Genomic DNA, 19,711 nt, shown 5'->3' with positions numbered 1-19,711 from the left:
ACCGCTGCTTTTTGATCGATACAGCGAGCCCACATGTCGTAGTGTTATTCTCAGGTTATCGGTCGAGAATTATAGGTTAGGTTTATTTACGTTTATTTACGCCAGTTTGTAATTGTCCTTGCTTTATATGATAACAATGAAAGCCATAAACAAAAACATACACGAGAGTTAGACTGTTCCGCAGCTTCAGAGTATAGACCGGGATCAATTTTGCATAGTCTGGTTTTCCCTCCAAGAAATCATTAATCTGGGCAAATTTTAACATCAGCTGGTAAAGGCCAAGACGTTCCTTTACTGCATCAAAATTAAAATGTTTTAAGAGGTGATTTTCAGATTTGTTTTTCAAAGCTTTGTCTATAACTTTTTGTGAGCTTTCTTGATCAGAGCTAGTCTTTTTCTGCTCCGAAATCCTGTAATTTCAAAAAGTTAATTCTAGTTTTAGAGACTTGATTTTTTGACCAGTAACAAACAACCACTGCATAGCAGTGGCATATGCATAAAGTCTTAGAGTTTAAATTCACTTTTAATGTTTTAAAATTAAAAATTTACCTGAGGAAGAAGTTTCAACTAGTTTACAAAAAAATGCTTTTTGTTTTTTTTTTTTTGTTGAATCATTTACATTTTATTTAATATTCCATTTGGATGTTAAAAACTAGAAAAATTTAAGCTGATTACAATATTATTTTGGTTTAAAACTAGTGACTAAATTTTCTATAAACATAAACTTAGTCACTAGTTTTGGCTTTAACACCACAGCAAACCTCAGCAAAAGAAAAACTCGGTTATTTTCTAAACTTTGTTTTTGATATTAGCCACAAGAGTACAAAAGCAAGCAACAGAAACAAGACTAAAATTAACCTTAAAACCACCAGAGGCACTGAAAAGCTAGTCATTTTTTCTTATAACAAAGAAATTGCGTGCACTATTCCAAATCGAAACGTTTAGTTTTAGTATTTACAGAAACAATCAAAATATAAGCAAGACGATAAAGGTAATACAGACGCAGTGCCTTCGGTAGCTAGTAGCGGACGGTCCTTTTCGAAATTGAAGTTAATCAAACACTAAGATCAAAAATATCTCAAGAAAGATTCGTTTATCAGTTCAGTTGGAAGCGAAATAATATTGATGCGAGTCAACTTCTTGAGGAATTTGTGTCGATAGAAGCAATAAAAACTGCATTTTAAGAATGCAAATGTAGTTATCAGAATAGTCATTTATAGCAATAATTCTGAAGTATATCGAACAACGCTATATCCTTTATCTTTAGAACGCCTACACGTCAAGCTTTCCGTACGGCCAGTGTCGCGAATGGACAACGATCGGGTCAAAGTGCAGAACCAGGGACAGCGATGAAAATTCCCAGTGCAGGTTATATATTTGTATAGTTTTTCGTGGTTTTTCGTAATTGAGCGGTTTTGCTCCCAGTCGAACGTTTCGGATAAAAAACACCTTCTTAGCACACCATCTTAGATCGGCTTGTTTTGAAACTGGTTTCGAGTAGTAGTGAGAATAGTTAACTCTTGCGGCCCCCCGGGGGGAGATGTTGAGGTAGCAGAAACGGAAGGGTGGGTGCAGAAGTTGCATATTCCTACTACTAATACCACTAGATATCGATTGTTTTGTTTACTTTCAATTTGGTTGCGTATTTCCCACCTAAATAACTTTTTAAAAACCGCGAAAACGTGCGTTCTGTTCAAGTTGGGTTGGCCGTTTAGGTTATTAATAGATCTAAGGGCACGTCTTTGCAGTAAACGCGTTGCTTAGAAAAGGGGATAATTTAGTAAATAATTTATTTGCTTTCTGCCGTATCATTTCACTATTAAAAATAATGCTTTTTAAAAGGTAGACTGGACAAAAAGAATTGACTGTTTTGTTTATATATTCAGAATGACGAAAGAAAATCGTGAAAGTTTCAGGAAATTGAATTGTTTAAAAAATAAAAGCTCTGCCTGAAAGTTTTCAATTTTTTCCACTTTTGCTATTAAAATTATTTATTTATAATATTTTACGTATTAGTATCAGTATTACTAATGTGTAAAATATTGTAAATAAAGATTTTTCAATTGTAGAACATAATTGTTATTTTTAAAATTAGTTTTGATGATTGTATTGGTTATATAATATTTTTATATGTTGGGTAACACGGATTTGATCCATTGATTGGAAAAAAATGAAATAATAACTAACTGAATAATTTTTTTAAAAATAACTTTATAAAAAATATTTTCTTCCCTTTAAAAATCAATAGTATTTTTGTTTGTATGTTGATTTGCTTTTTAGTTATACAATTTCAAAACAAAAACGTATTTATCACAAAAACCTGTTAATGTTGACTTGGTTTCTTGGCAACTGCTCGTCTGGTGAAAATTTTCAAGCTTTTTCAAGCTCGAAATGTACCACAATAATTTTGACGTAATTATGAGATCAAGAAAAAAAATCTAGAATACAATTGATACACCTATTTTCATTAATATTATTATTTTATTTTATCGATATATTTTTCATGAATCAAAATAGTCGACCTTTTCTACCCCAGTCTAAGGAAAGGCTGTTTAAGGCTTTAGTTGTTAACGCAATATATTTTTGCAGTAAAAAAAAATAAAATACACTAGTTTTCCGCTAATTTTATTTCTGTCGGTAGCTTTTACAAGACCTGCACGAAGTGTAGGGACGACCCCGCCTGCGGGTGGTGCGATGACGGATCCAAGACCGGTTTAGGAGAGTGCATTCCGGGCGGAGATACAGGTACCCTCTTTTTTATTTTAACACTAATGACGTTGATAAATTTCATCTTTAATATACATAATATACAGCGTATTACAGGGGTGCGTGCCTTAATATTGTTGTTATCACTGTAGGTCCGACTCTGCATACGCAGTCTCTACCTTCGAGCACTTGTCCGGAGGGACGGTGGCATTTCACGTCGTGTCCGCTGTGCCAGTGCAACGGACACGCCAGCTGCCTGGCAAATACGAGCCAGTGCGACACTTGCCAGGTACTCAATATTTTCCATATATTTAACTACTTGTTCCATCGTTTTTATTTTATGCACTATAAATATGTTTTTAACGTCTGTGATATAGTGCGTGTTAGAAAATTTACATAGAGTGAACGGCATGGAACAAATCCATTTAAAAATCAAAAATCATCATCCAAAAACTAATGAGAACACAATATTAAACATTTTATTAGAAGTTGAGGAAAATCCCCATCGAGCATCTTCTGAAGAAACTCCAAATAATGATGTTAACCAACGAACAGCTTTGCGCATATTAAAAGAATTTTTTCATCGTCAGATACTATTCAGTGATGGTACGGTGATGATACCATAAATAAACAAAATTGTAGTAGAGTACAAACAATTCCATACGGATGAGAGAAAATCGCACACAGCAAAATTATTGGGCCTTATTTCTTCAATCAAAATCTTTCTGATATCAATATTTACAATATCTTCAAACTGACATAGCTCCTAGTGTCGCAGTTTTCCCAAATCCTAATCAGATTGATATGCGAGACAGGATCGTGCTTCGCCCCATTTTGATCGACAAATGCGTGAATATTTAAATATGGTATGCAATATCTCTAGATACTATTCCACTAGATTTTTTTCCTCTGTGATTTTTCAAAAACAAAACTGTCTAAAGTTAAACCACAAAATTTAGAATTAGATACGAAATAAGAAAAATAAATTTTTGATAGAGGTATATATACGCAACATGCGTGAAATTTGACTCAGAAAAAAAATAAACTTAATATCGAAATTTGATTTTCGACGGTCTTTGTATATTTTCTTGAAATCCAATGCCTTATTTTTAAATGAATTTAAATATAATAAAATGGAATTTATTTTTCATTTCAAATTTTGAAATGATCACGAGCGATGATTTCTAATCTAAATAGGTAACTACGTTTATTTCAATAAAACACACAATTTGCCTGGCTGCAAAATAGTTCATTAAGAATGAGTGAATCGACATAAGCAATCCATTGTTGCATTTTCCCAATTCAATACATCGCTGTACCCCTCCCCAACAATATAAGAAAAAAACACATAAAAAATAAATAAATACTTAGCCGTTAGTCGATAAAATTAAGAAAATATGGAAGATGGAGAAAGTAGTGGTAATAATCGGAGCGGCAGGCGAAGTCCCAAAAACTCTGAATGAAAGTTTGAAGAGGTTAAATCTAGAACCTAAACTCAGTTATATTAGACGCATGCAGTATTGTGGGGAGAATCGTTGGAAAAGCGGGACTAAATACATTTTCAATGCCATCAGAAAGCTCACCATCCTGTCAACAGACTGATGTGACAGCTTGAAACCCCAGGACACCTATGAAATTGTGAATAATAATACTTTATTAAGGTTGAACTGAGATGGCTTTTACTTGATGAAAATCCATTTATCAAAATAAATAAGAACTAAAAGTTCAGATTTTCACGAAATTTTATATTTTGACATGACAATTGTTTCGACAACACCGTGTCTTTATCAAATTTGATAAAGATGAGGTTCTACAAAGCTTGCACCTTCAAAAGAAATACGTCTGTGATAATTACGCAAAAAATCTGGGGCATACAGTTTTAAGGCTTCCACCTTACCACTGTATCTGTAACTGAAATCTTCCATTCGTCGTAACAATGTTTTTCACCGTGTTAACTCCAATGTCCTTAAACTTATAGAAACCGAAGTTTTTAACATCCCTCCAAAAAGTTGGGCAAATTCTGTTAAACATATAGAAAAAGCAGAACAATTGTATATCCATATTGCAAATAATTGATATATTGATATATTATATGAATAATTTTAAGTAATTTAAGTAGGTAATAAAAATAAAGCTATACAGTAATTATTTTCACTAATTTAATCTAGAATTTATTTTTGCCTCTATTTTTAGAAGAAAACGAAAACGATTTTCTGGGGGGGGGGGGGGGATTTTTGCTATTATTTTCGACAATTGGAATGCGTTTCAGGATTTAACGACGGGATCGCACTGCGAGCAGTGCCGGACCGGCTACTGGGGTAGTCCGGTCAACGGCGGCAAATGTCAGAAGTGCGATTGTCGCGGCCACGCTGACGACTGTCAAAGGGAGACGGGCAAGTGTCTCTGCCGCACCAAAGGCCTGACCGGCGACCAGTGCGAGAAATGTGACATCAACAATCACTATCACCCCGACCACTACAACAACGGCACATGTTACTGTAAGTGCGGGGATGTTTTCATATTTAAAACCCTATTTACAATATGTGTTTTACCTTCAACAATCATCGTTCTGCGATTTATATTATGATGGTCTCCAGGCAACTTCGATTGGCGACAAGTTATATCCTTTTCTTTCTGCTCCTTTCCTTCTTTTTTTATTTATAAGATTAGTGGATTTGAGAGTAGTTTTTACGTCCCCTGTGTGTATATTACTACTATTATAACTAATTCGGTCTTTTTAGACGACCTGACTATCGATTACCAGTTCACTTTCAACCTGTCGAAGAAGGAGGACAAGCATTACACCCAGATAAACTTCCGAAACTCGCCGATAAAGGCGGACATCGACGTCGACTTTTCCGTGACATGTTCGAAGTTGGCGAAAATGAATATCACGATTAGGCGGTACAATTCGCTCGAGGAGAAGCCCATATTTACCGTCCACAACTGTACGAATAATTTTAGGTGAGTTTCATTTGCAAAAAAAAAAACAAAAATAGTAAGCCAAATTGAATTACGGCTTTCAAAGAAAAATTATATTTCGGGTATGCCCGTGAGGGAATATTCTTGGAAATATTTAAATTAGGTATTTTTTGAAAAAACTGGTAACTGAAGAAACTACCCCAAAAGTGTGGTATTTTTTACGAATTCGTTTGATATTAAATTCGAAAAGGTGCTAAAAAGGACGCAAAAGAAGAAAAAAATAATCAAAATTTAAAAAGAAACAAAGAAAGTGATAAAAAATAAAATGCAAAGCAATGACAACAGACGAAATTGTTAAACAATCTAGTGTTAAATGAAATAAAAAATAAAAAGAATTTTTTATTTAAATATGCTTTTTATTTAAATAAAAACTATCTATATTTAAATTAGATTTGTTAAGTTACTGTAATATTTGTTTAAAAAAATAAAAATTTTACTGTATTTATTCGGAAAATATATAGTTGTTAATTTTGCTGTCTGAACATAAAATTTCCTTAAAATACTCGCGGGTAAACCAATTTACCTTCAATGATTAATAGCTCCTTGTCTAATTTTTTTTGTTGTTTAATATTTTCATTTTAATTTTAATTTTTCTACGAGACTTCCACGGGCTACCGTAATACTATTTACAAATCTTATGGATTTTTCCTGCGTTTCAAACTGAAACTGAGCCTCAGTTAAGTTCTGAAGATTTGTAAATAGTTTTTAATTTCTATTAACTTTTAATTTTTCCAATAATATTTAACAGTAATTTGTTAATAACCGCCGAAAATTTGAATAATATTTAATGTAACCTGCAAATGTGTGAATAAAACATTTAATTTTTATTATTAATTATTATTAATTTATTTGTTTTATAACCAGCATTAATAATAATAATAGTAATAAACAAATATTCAACCAAACAGCTTTGCTGTTTGGTGCTGCTTGCTGATACTACTATAGCATATAGTATTACAGTTTAAAAATGGTACCCAAAAATACTATATTTTTGCCAGCAAAAAAGCATTGCTGGTTGCTTTTGGTAATTCTGTTTCTATTAATAAAAGTATCTATTAAAACAAAAAAAAATGTGAAATTTATTTTAAAATAAAGAAATCTCATCTCAAACAGTGCGAGTCAAAAATGGCAACGCATTTTCCACATTTCAGAAACTGCTTGCCTGAATTGCTGCATTTTTGCTATCCGTTTCTGTCTGTTCTAACGTCAACAGTTTTATTGTAGTTTGACATTTAGAATTTTAAATAATATTTTATGATTGCATAAACCTTCAAAAGTGTTATAAATTTGAAAAATACTTTATCCCAGCTTTTGGTAAGTAATAATGTTGTGCCTTGTTGCTTAGTACCTACAGACCTATGTATATATGTATTAAATTTTAGCTTTAAATTGAGCACGGGCATTTCAAATTCAAACGAAACCATGCAAACGAAATTCTTCAATTCTGTTAATAGTGAAACGGAAATCAATTCAAAATCATGATCATGATAGCATGATCCAAGAGAGGAAGAAATAAAATTTCAAGTGCTTATAATGTTCACCAGCTGACCTACAATGATTTTATCAATCTTAAACTCAGCAAACCAACATTAAAAAATACAATTCGAGACGAAAGTGGTCGAAGAGTAGAATGGCAGAAGATCAAACAACTCCGATATGAAAAAGGAACAGAAAAATGAATATTGTTCACTTACAATTAGAATGAAGAATACAAAGTTCGAAATGTAAGAGGAAAAGTAAAGGGTAGACCCAGTAGTACGCCGAAAGAATCAGATTTATAAAAGTGCTACTCAGAACCATTGCCAATATCCAAAAACAAAATGGACGAGTTAGTTAAACTTTGCCGAACGGGAGTTATTCCCAATGAGTATCATGAACTTATCAAGTAATAATTCCATAAAAGACAAGTGCTCCGAAGCTGCACAATTCGAAAGCAGTGATGTATAATGTTAGGATTATTTTAATGCTACTTAATTTTTCTTAGTAGTAATTATTATCGTTTAATAATTTGTTATAATCGTGAATTTGTTATTTAAATAGTTAATAAATGTTAGGTGAACAAATTCGAAGTAGTAAAATAATAGGTCTTGTTATATTATGACTAATAAAACAATTAAAAAAAATATTATGGTAGTAGATTAACAAAAACCTACTTTCGATATGTATTTCCACTAAAATAAACTCACAAGAAATAATTGATTTTATATTCATGAGAAAGTGACCAACAACTATTTCCACTAAAATAAACTTACAAAAAATAATTGAATTTTATATTTGTTCATAAATCTGCAAATATGATAGCTCAAAACTTGGTCACTTTGTCTTGTATGCCGACGATATTTATATAATGAGTTTTATTTTTAATCATTCTATTGAAAGTACTGTATTTTTTGCCACGTTATTTTCACCATTTAGTTGGGACGTTCCGGAACTACTACCCCCATCCTACGCCGCCGCAGAAGCGTCCGGAATAATCTCACAGAGTTCTTCCAGATATCGTTTTGGCAAATCCGAATACAACTTCGGGGTGGAGGATAACATGACCCTGAGCATGTTCTATGTGTACGTCTACGACTTCGAGTCTCCGCTACTGATACAGATCTCTTTCTCGCAATACCCAAAGCTGAACCTGCAGCAGTTTTTCATCACGTTCTCATCGTAAGTCGCATCTGGGCGAGTTAAATGTTGGACATTGAGCTAAATATTTTTTTGAGAAAATGGTAAACCGAGTACGGTCGTTCCCCACTAAAAGAGAACCTCTTTAAAAACCAATATTTAGAAAACAAACATGTATTTCGTCGTTATATTTATTTATTTGGCGAATATTGCTTGCGAACCCAAATGATGTCCACAAATTTATGTGACAATTTACTTAAGAAGAATTTTTACAGCATTCTTAATTTAATGAAAAATTAAATAAAAAAGAATAGCATAAACCATGTCCTCAGATTATCGGGAAGGGTATATACAAATCTTTTAAGGATATTTTTTAACGAAACTTCCACAGTAATACTACCTGTTTAATGTTCAGAGGGGCGGAGCTAAACGAGTGGTATGAACACCGTCTCAGAAAACCGATTCCCATATTGGTGAAAGGCACAGACCTGAGTGATGGACAAGATTGATTCGTTGCTTTAGTTTTATTGTGTTCGGTAATTGCTGATGAGTATTAAGGCTCTTTCATGTTCTTTGAGTCTGTTGATATTTTTCGTGTTGGTGGCGTGAGTCAACTTAAAAAAGATCCTAAGTGGAAGGTAATGGAATGTAACCTTAAATCTGTTATTAATGTTTCTTCTATATCAGTATCCGTGCAAAAATGTATCACCTTTGTGACTATAAGATTCTCTCTAAGTCTCTAGGGACTCCCTAAGGTTCACAAACCAGGATTTCCCCTTCGACCTATTGTCTCTATAGTTTCATGCTTAATTCCTTTGATTTAATTGAATAATTAAAAACCATTACATTAGATCCAACTCTTAACATTATTTCAGATATATTAAAATCCGAGAATCTCGTACTTATTTGAAAAATCCTTGTGTGGAACGTATTTTTCTTATAATGGTCGAATTATTAAACAAACTTCGGGAGCAGCTATAAATTCTCACGCAGGTCATCGCGAATATGTTTAAGAAAACTTTTGACAAGAAAGCTCACGACGGTTTCCATCGAAAATCAAAATTAAGGAAACGCTAATTTGATAATACTTTTGGTTATCTAGCCTCATGGTCAAGGATCCCCTCGATATTTTCCTAGCCGTTTAAACAATATACACCGTAAGATTCGTTTTACCATTGAATGAGAAACTGATCATAATCTTCCATTCTTAGATATTTTTGTCAATTGAGAATCAGATCTAACACCTTACATCTGCTCTTCTCTCTAACAATCACAAAATACACTTCCCCTTCTAAAGACAACGAGTCCGAAAGCAACCCTGCACTGGCCACTGTTGTCCTTCCTTACATTCAAAACATCACTGACCACCTATCAAAAATTCTTCAGAAATATAACGTCAAAACCAGATTTACCACTTGTCCAAAAATCTCTCCACATCTTCGATCCGTCAAAGACAAAATTCCATTTGAGATTTACAGCATTTCATGCATATGCGGCAAAGAATACATTTAAGAGACCAGACGAAAAATATGAACTAGTTTCAAAGAACATGAAAGAGCTTTAAGACTAGGACAAGTAAACTCATCAGCAGTTACTGAACACAATCATGAAACAGACATCATTTTTTATTAAAACTAAAATTGCATGTAATCAATTCTTCTACCAACGAAAAATCGGAGAATCCATAGAAATCTATAAGCAACGAAACAATTTTAACCACGAACTAGATCTTTCTTTACCTTTTACCAATATGGGCCGGTTTCAATTAAGTTCTGAAGAAGCAAATAGGATGGTGGCTGAAACGTCAACCATTTTTTAAATAAACAAATTTAGAACTATTTCCAGATGACTTGAGTAACAACAGGTGTACAATATCTTCAAAAAGTGATTTTGCTGAATGGTCTGTAGAAGTTTTAGATTTGTTAGACTTGACCGATTGCCTCAGAATATAATAAAACAAAACAATATTGTATTGAACCTATTTAGTTGTGTTTTTGTTTAAGAAAACGTGAATTGTATATTTGTTCGTTGCTGATTTAATAGCTTTTAATATTTTGCATGAGTGTGTGTGTTTTTTTACCTTATGTCTAATGGGCGTTTCGGCAATTTTATTGCCTTTTTCAGGACTCTAAAGGAGATCTCTTTTAGAGTCCTGGAGAATTCAGTAAAATTGATAAGAAAAAGGCACACAAAAACGAAATATATAGTTAATATATAACTTAAATATTAATCCGACAGCAATGAAGATTTTACGTTTTATTTAAAAAACAAAAAAAACTATCAATTCCTTAATATAATAAATATTGCGCAATGTCCAACAACATGTCTGTTATGTTCCACTATACCATGTGTTCAATTTATCTTGATAACAATTTAATTGGCTGTAACTTTTTTGTTTTTAGAGATATCAAGGTAAAAAAAGAGCAAAATGTGGGTTTAGTAGGCAAGTTTTTTTTCCAAGTGATGTGTGAAACAAAACACTATCAACTGTATGACATATAAGCCTACATCATATATTTTTTAATGGAACATTAAAATAGAGTATATATTATATATGTGTATAATATCTTATTCCCATTACAATGATGTAACTCACTTTATATTTTAGCTCACTCGTTTTTGACAAATCGGCAAAAATAGGAAATTTTTATATAATTTATAATTAATTTATATAATAACAATAATTATTTACAAATTAAAAGTAGAACGAAAACACTCAAAAAGACACACTAAAGTAAAAAATTCTTTAACTGTTCTAAATATTATGACTACCATTTTCCTGAACACATTTCTTATACATCCTAATTGCATTTAGTAACGTTTCCGAATTGTCTCTTGACTGATTGATTGCCTCTGAAATCATTTGCCGAAGTTCCACGACATTATTACAAGTAGTTCTGTGCACGTGATTTTTTGTGTGTCCACAAAAGAAAAAACCATTAAAGTTTTGTCGGGGCTGTTGACTGGTCAATGCATACTTCCGCCGTTCCCTATCCAACCCATGTTAAGAAAATTTTTTACTTGCACAACATTAACTTTCTGCCATATAATAAACGCTGATATATTTAGGGGTAAATCTTCCATATGTTGTTCTATTTGGTGTTCTAGGAGTTGCAAATAATGATCTCTTTTGATCTGTAAATATCGGCTCCAAAATATGCCCATATAGGACTAACTAAAATTGATAAAAAAAAAATATGAAGTAGGCTTTATGGCAAAAAATTGATAGTGTTTTGTCACTTGGAAAAAAACTTGGCCACTAACCCTACATTTTGTTTTTTTATTTACCTCGATATCTCCAAAAACAAACAAGTTACGGCCAATTAAAATGTTAACAAGTGTATAGGGTTCTCGCGTCCCCATTTCAGGTGTTTTCTGTTGCTACTGCTGGTCGCCGCTGTGCTGTGGAAGATCAAGCAGCGGTACGACATGTACAGGCGTCGGCAGCGTCTGTTCGTCGAGATGGAGCAGATGGCGTCGCGACCGTTCTCGCAGGTCCTCGTCGAGATCGAGGTCAAGAGGCAGGCGGAGATCGTCGCGGAACCTATGACGGTCGAAAAAAGGAAGAAACGGGACGCGCCTAGTCCAATCGCTTTAGAGCCGTGCGCGGGTAGCAGGGCTGCCGTCCTCAGCCTTCTCATACGATTGCCGACGGGTAAAGCATACGAGGGCTGCCTTTTATATTTCGGGATTTTCTTAAACTAGTCCTGCAATCTGGCGACTAACGTCTTTATAGGGAAGTTTGACATTTGGAGGTTAGGTTTTGGCGAAAGAGTGTTGTTTATGTTCTTTGTGATAAATTAAAATTGTGACGGTTAAAAATGGAATGGAATAATTTTTTACAACTTTAGGCGTGGACCAACTCAACAACTTTTGGAGTTAAAGCACCATCTAGGGTACTGTTTATCGCTGGTTTTCGAACTTCAGTCTTGGTCGTAATTTTCATAAAAATGAATTTCGTGAAGGTCGTTCAAAATCCAAGAAAACATTGATGTAGTGTTTAAACTGATTTTGCAGGATCGTCATGTTACTTACCATGACATTGGGATATCTTTGGGCATTAGTGGGACCAGCATACATACAATTTTGGATTCCATACAATTTGACATCAGCTCAAAAAAAAGCTCGTGTTAACTGGTCTAAGGAAATGCTAAAAAAATACTATCGTGGTGCTTCCAAATACGTCTATGATATCGTGACAGGCAATGGATCTATGCATATAAAACTCAAAGTAAGCAGCAGTCGACTGTGTGGGTCTCTCAAAGTGAGACAAAGCCCACAAAAGTTGTTTGTGCGCGAACCATCTCGAAACAAATAGTAGGCCCTGTTTTTCAGGAAAACTGGCCACTTTGGTGAAAGGTAAAACAGTCAATTCTGAATGGTACACAACCATTTGTTTGCCGAAAGTCTTCGAAGAAATTAGAAAACCCAACAAAGAACTTTTTGATTATTGAAAACGTTGATTTGATGAGCCATCCACCCTATAGCACCTAATGACTTCTTTTTATTCCCATGTATTAAGAATAACTTACGTGGGCAACGATTTTTGACAGCAGAAGAAGCGATTGATGCGTTTAAAAAGCATGTTTTGGAGGTGCCCGACTCGATGTGGGAAAAGTGCTTCAATGATTGATTTTATCGAATGCAAAAGTGAATATTTTGAGAAAAAATAAAGTCATATTTGTAAATAGCTTATATAGTTTTTTATGACAAATCCCGAAATATAAAAGGTAGTCCTCGTAAGTCCTATTACAGGTGTTTTGTTTTCGAAAAAACTTCCAATGCAAAAACAGAGGAAACCGGACACATAAACAGTATTAAGTTATACACACTTAATTTTGGACATAATATGTACTTGCCTAGTGAAGTTCAGATTCGTTTTTGCAGGGTAAATCATTACTTAAAACTCTTTGGTTTTGGCAAGAAACGGACAAATACTATTTTTGTAGGAATATAATAGGAAAACCACAAAACACTATTAACTCAGCCCCAAATAATTCTGTATTTATAATACTTAGTGTGCGCCATGTTTGTCCAAGTATTGCCACCATTTTTGTTAATTAGTCGGTTATTGAAACATTTTATGTTATTTTTATTTATTTATTTATTTACAACAGCAAGTGGTTAACCCGATGCGGCTGATGAATAAAATTTACAATGTCTAATCAAAAAGATATATATAAAAAAAACCTTCTTAACAAAAACATATAATATATGTATGTATATAGTGTACCAGCAACTCTGTTGCATAGGAAGTTTTTTCTCTGCAGTTTGGCAGTCTTTTCTTTGGTTAATTTTTTGGAGTGACCTCGGGTCATTTTGAAAGATGTTCAGTTCACATGAGTAATAGTTTTGTATCATCTTGTAAGTCTCAATTAGATCGCCAGATCGCCACGTAATCGTCTTTCTTTCAAGGTTGTTAAATTGAGTCTTTCCTCATATGAATCATTAGACAATTGGAATGGAAGTTTTGTTATTCTTTAATTTAATAGGTTTGGCGGGTCCTTTTATGTAGATGCATGCAGGGGAAAATGTAGCTCGAGATATCTTGAGCATCAAACCATTCGTTTTTCCATCGGTAATCAGTATTGACGTGGCCAAAAACTGTTTCGTTCTGACAAGAAAAGAACGAGGTATATAATAGAAAAAGCTTGATATGAGACTCATTTAAGATAGAATAGACTTAATACTTGTTGGCTCTGGGGTCCAGCTGTAGTGATCAAGTGGGCGGGACAGATTATAAAACGTACTTTTCGAAGGCGGGGAACCGTACACGGTCAAAGGTCAGTCGGCGGGTTTGGCGATCGCTAGCGCGCTAGTGACATTGGGCAACCCGCGCAAACTCAGCGTGGACCAAATGAAGACTGAAACGAAGACTGGCAAGTCGAGGAAGAGTCAGAGCCAGCACCCCGACGGATGATAGAGGTAAGTCGGCCAAGCGTGGCCCGAACAATATTCAATCTTCTTATCGTACCAAGCAAATACTTAATCAATCGTCTATTTTCAAGGACGCATAGTCAACACGTAAACGCTGGAGGCGGTCATCCGGAAGTCTCACATTCCCACCCACGCGTCGGCGAATATCGGCGCTCACACTCACCAATCTCACCTCATCTCATCTACTTAAAAACGGGCGCCCCTTATAGGATAATTAATAAAACATCCGAAGCGTCCCGTCAAAGTTTATGACGTAAACACATCGCAACGTTGCCGCGTCAACTTTGTTTTTTTTTTTTCATAATGTCCGGTAAAGTTGTCGTTGACCTAAGTCTATTTTATCGGCTGGTTCATCTCTGGTTGCCTCTCTCTGGAGCACAAAAACTGCAATTGGAAAAAAATGGCTGGTTTGGTTTCCATGCTTGCGGCGATAGAACCTATTTTCTATGGTTTGGTTCATCCAATCACGTTATGCTGGGCAATTTCACTATAGGTGTAGCTTTCCGATAAAAATTGAAATTGGGATGATTGTAAATGGTTATTCCACACATCAAACAGTACATTAAATAAATTTTTAATTAATATTAAGACAACCTCAGGTGCCTAGGTCAAGGTTTTTGCACATCATAGTAAAATACCGCCAAAATAAACATTTGACACCTGATTGAAGGAATCCAGTGGCGGTAATGCTTAGTAGTAAGCTTATTTAAATTGAAGATTTTGACCCGTATTTTTTTAATTGAAAATAACATAAACACACCCCATTTTATAATGAAAGTAAGGATAAAATATCACTTGTTAGCAGATGAAACACCAATATAAATAAAAATAAATGTGCATTAAAAAAAATAACAAAATAAAACGATGTGCTTTAAATAAAAAAAATGTCGCACCCCGCCTAGTCCGCACTATTTTAAATGCATATTTTTCGTTTGAAATTTACTTCTTATATCTACGCGGGTGTCGAGTTTGGAAATATCGTTTTTGTATTTTGTATATAGTATATAGAGGTATAGTATAGGCAGGGACGGCTGGTGCATATGCGCTCCCAAAACATTAAGAAAATATTTTCTTTTACCAACAATAAAATTCATAATACCTGCATTCATATCGTCATGTTGATGAAAAAAACAGTTTTGTGTACTTCTGACAAGTTATATTCACTGTGAAGAAATTTTTTAAATATTCATACGAAGGAAAGTTAGAAGTAGATGATAAAGTTGTACACAACATAATTGTATGAAGTTTGCATCATTGGGGTCATAAGGTAAGTTTTTTTTTTGCAATACCTGCGGAGCACCTTAAATTTTTTTTCCACGAGCCGCCACTGCTATGTACTGTACCCATAATGCCAAATAGCAAGTAGGGTCGGGTTACATGGATCAAATGTCTTTGGACGGTGATGAGATGTGATGTTTAATTAATTATCCCATACGCAAATACATACCATATCACAACACACACGTTCCCACTTGAAATATTAGGCGATTGAAATTGTTTTCCGACAAAAAAAAAGACATAATAGATTTCAATCGTCATTTTTCTTACCTTGGTGTCAATCTATATTACGGCGGATATTAGGGGGTTTCGTTTGTCGACGTGTGAACCGCGGAAGGTCGTCAGGGGATATGTCGATAAAGCCGCGTTTTATTTCAACCATTCCAGTTACTAATTTTGGTGGTGACGCAAATTTCTAATGTAAGTAGAAAATTAATAAAAAATATTTTATAAATTGAATAAAATGGAAGAAACGCGGCTATAACAAAAGATAAATTTGATATAACAGGGTTCTCACTCATCTAAAATTTTTTGTTTTATAGTGGTAACGGTTACATTACTATTTTATAAAACCTGAGAACCTACCAATTGTTTGCGAAAGATTTTCTTTACTCTTATAAAGCGCTTATAACACTTAAATGAATAATCTTAGGGAAAGGTCTGTTTGGGAGTTAAAATTGATGCAATGTATTTTTTGCTAACATTAAAACGAAAATCAATTTTTCAAAGAAACTTCCACAACCTACTGTAAAAGCTTACAAAACTTATGGATTCCTCCTGTATCGGGTGTTAAATTGAATTTGCTGACGAGGTGTTGATGTAGATTCGAAAAAACATAACAATGGCCGCCATAAAAAACGTAAAGTATTATATGGATACTCAAGTGATATTAAACACCGTGGAAACTTACTTAGGTGTCATAAAGCACTTGACAACTATTACTGTTCAAACATCAAATATACCATTCTATTCTGTTGCTTTGGCTTGAAATACTTATAGTTTTATAAGTTACCAAAAAGGTATTTCTAAAAACAGAAAAGAGCACCAACCAAATAAAAACCTTTAGTTCGCAAAGGTCAACTATCATTTATGCAATGATAACCTCACTTTTTACTTGTTATTTATTTATCTTTTCTTGAAAGAACTGTTCTTAGTTTTTTTTTGTATTCAGATCAAATTTAAAATAAAACTAACATGGTTCATAAATCCCTAATTTGCGAAAATTGCTAGTTGGGCAGCGACCCTGAAAAGTTCTAAACGGTCAGCGAAAGTCGACATATTACATTACTGATTATTTTTCATTCGAGTGATCTCTACGCCACAGCAGCGATTCCTTGTTCATAGGCTGTTGTTTTGGTTAGTTATTTAGTATTGTTTTTTTTGGAATCCCTTCCTGACTTTATGAAATCTGGTTATTTCACATAATTTCAGATTCTTCTTATCTAGCTTATCTAGAAAGTGGGGGAAACCCCTGGAAACTTACGGAATCATAATTTTTCAAATTTAAATATGGAAAGTTAGACTTATGCGCATAAGATCGCCTAAGGCGCCTGCGCCTCTAACCATAATTTCGGTTTAGTCCTCCGTAATGGTGATTGACCCAGCTAATTTAAATAAATTAATGAATAGATTCGATTACTTTGATTGTTATACGTTATCGTAAAAGTTTGGAATCATAGGCGGGTTTATCAGAGGAATCGGTACATCAATCGAGTTAGAACGTAGTTTGTATTCGAAAAGTTGCTCGCTGACGGTCTGTTGGCTGTCAAATTTGCGACGTGACGCACTGCGGGTAGCACCCAAAATTTCAATGGTTCAGTTTTGGTTAGTATGAAGGTACTCGTATATTTTTCGCGCACTTTTTAAAATGGAAAATAATAAATTTGTTTCAAAAAACTAATATGACAATTTAGTTATGATATAAAAGAGATGAAAACATTTTAATATTCTCCGATTAAAGCTGAACGCAGCAGTATTTTAAAATCTTGACTAATAGTGAAGTTATTATATTATTATTGTACAGTGTGGCCCAAAACTGGCTTTGCATATTTGGGGACCTATGGAGATAAAACATCAGTTTACTGGAAGTAAGATTGTACACCTCCTGGGGTAGCAAAATGCTGTTCAGAAATGTCACAGATATAAAAAAAAATAAAGTAATATTTAACTATATATTATAAAACTAGATCATTTTCAATAGAGACTTTTAGTTTTTTCCTATATCCGACACACTTTGTATATAATATTAATAAACGACCGGAATTATTGTTGCAAATGTTTAAAAACCATTATTAAAATCTGATGGTGCCCAACATTTAGAGTATATGCGTAAAGTTAGATTTTCACCTCCCTGCCAAAGGTCAAGTAGATAAATTTTGGACACATTTTGTACACTTTAGCATAACGCGTAATGCACACCCTGTATCGCATGCAAAAACCTCATAAACAAAATTTGTAACCCTCGATACGGCCTAAATAGCAAAATGAAAGAAACCACCAATTGAATCAAGGTGTTTTAATTGCGGCCAATTTTCTTTCTTTCAATTTTCATTTTTTTACTGTGGGTACATCATGAACAAAGAAGTTCGTGGCCCAAAAACCCTCCCTTGTTCTCGTCCAAGAAGTTTTGTATTTCGACGAACGTTTCAAGATATAGAATGTTTTAATTGTATCCCTACAGTATATGAGAGGAATATGCGCGTGATTTTCGAATATTTTGATTTTGAAACTTTTGGTGCTAATTGAATAGCTTTACCCGCAGTGCGACAGATCACAGAACAAAAATTTGACGCGCCTATCTATGCAAATTTTCCGCATATCGTATAGTCACGTAGTAGTTTCAAAATAATTATATTTAAGCGAGACTGAGATTTTATTTAATTTATAATCATTGTTAATTTTATGGCGTCTTAGTTTATATTTATATATATTGGATGTGAGAGAGATCGCGAAAGCGTCGGAGCTTATCAAAACGTCCGCTAACTTAACAGGGGCGTCGGAATGGTTAGTCCGGATCCATGACGTCACCATGACAATTTTTCTGCGCGAGCGCCCTCTACCGTTAATTTTAAGCGCTCGTGTCGCCGTAGTCGGATCTCGTGCGTCCCACGCAAAGATTTTATTCCAAAACCGTTCGTGTTGTTGTTTTTTTTACTGCCACTTATAATAATATAGTATTCAATTTTTTTTTGTGTAAATATAATAAATCGCATTAATTTTACGTAGGACGTTTTATTTGTTGGCCTTAAAAATTTCTGCTCCTTCCAAAAAAGTGTCTTATCCTATCAACTTTTACTGGTCATGTTCTGGAAGTCTTGAAAAGTGTATAGTTAGTAAGCTTGCAATTATTAGCAGGTTGCAGAGCTACTTTAATGGTAGGACTTAGGGTATGAGTGCGTAACTTTTTGTCTCATTAGTTCCATCACAAGTTCCTCACTTCTTAATTTAGTTGTCAATGACGTTCAGATTGTGCGAATTTCTTCTATTTGCCAATGACTTGAAACTTTTTAACTTCAGGATGACTTAAATATGTTTGTACTTTGGTGCCAACGATATGGAGATTAACGCATCCCAAGTGATGTGTAGACGGCAATTATATTTTAAATTCAACTATTGTATAGGTAATGCTGCCTATAGCTGAGGCTGACCGTAAAACTCCACTGATTGGGAGTTTGAAATTGAATGAAGCAAGGTCAGTATTTAAAAATGAGATTTTAAATCTATCTGTGAGAAAGGTTTCATTTACTAGTCGGTAAATTCAAAAACGCAAAAAAAAAATAGGGAGTGGCAAAAGTTTTGGAGATATTCAAATATTCCGAAAAAAAATTCTAGATTTTGTTTTTAAACCTAGTATGTACGAGGTTAGCGTCAAAATTTCCCGGCCTGACGTAGATGCAGCCCCAGTATCACGATAAAACTTTGTCTTCTTTTAAATATATATCTAAGGAGGCTGCGGAAAAAAAATTGACGTCTTGCGTCAAATAATTTTTTATTGACAGCATTTTAAACAAGACGTCCGAAAAAATGTCGCAAATAACGCAAATTTGAGTATAGGGCAGAAGGGTTAGCAACTAAAATTATTAAAGAAAGGCTGGATGATGTGTACGGCCAAAGTTCTCCTTGGTATTCTGTAGTGAAAGAATGAAAAAACTACTAAGCTTTCTCATACAAGTGTTGGTCGAATCCTGTATGA

The 19,711-nt window shown here is 34.0% G+C and overlaps 1 protein-coding gene across 3 annotated transcripts in view; it reads left to right on the top strand.

Moving 5' to 3' along the window:
- The window catches only part of LOC132702962 (attractin-like protein 1), a 30,401-nt gene extending 11,677 nt beyond the window's left edge, over window positions 1-18,724 (top strand). The window contains exons 11-19 of one of the 3 annotated variants that reach the window (XM_060671893.1): window positions 1,268-1,368; window positions 2,642-2,745; window positions 2,859-2,995; window positions 4,976-5,204; window positions 5,448-5,670; window positions 8,182-8,346; window positions 11,673-11,959; window positions 14,064-14,229; window positions 14,313-18,724. In XM_060671893.1, the coding sequence (XP_060527876.1) occupies window positions 1,268-1,368; window positions 2,642-2,745; window positions 2,859-2,995; window positions 4,976-5,204; window positions 5,448-5,670; window positions 8,182-8,346; window positions 11,673-11,959; window positions 14,064-14,224 (1,407 nt within the window). In that variant the 3' untranslated portion in view covers window positions 14,225-14,229; window positions 14,313-18,724. Of the gene's footprint in view, window positions 1-1,267; window positions 1,369-2,641; window positions 2,746-2,858; window positions 2,996-4,975; window positions 5,205-5,447; window positions 5,671-8,103; window positions 8,347-11,672; window positions 12,536-12,639; window positions 14,230-14,312 lie in introns of those variants that run through there. The other 2 variants (XM_060671892.1, XR_009619002.1) reach the window with 2 other exon arrangements.
- The last annotated feature ends 987 nt before the right edge of the window (window positions 18,725-19,711 follow it).

The sequence above is a fragment of the Cylas formicarius genome, unplaced genomic scaffold, assembly GCF_029955315.1.
Source record: "Cylas formicarius isolate icCylForm1 unplaced genomic scaffold, icCylForm1.1 PGA_scaffold_6__28_contigs__length_40554024, whole genome shotgun sequence".
Taxonomy (NCBI): Eukaryota; Metazoa; Arthropoda; class Insecta; order Coleoptera; family Brentidae; genus Cylas; species Cylas formicarius.
This window is presented reverse-complemented; position numbering and strand designations above follow the sequence as displayed.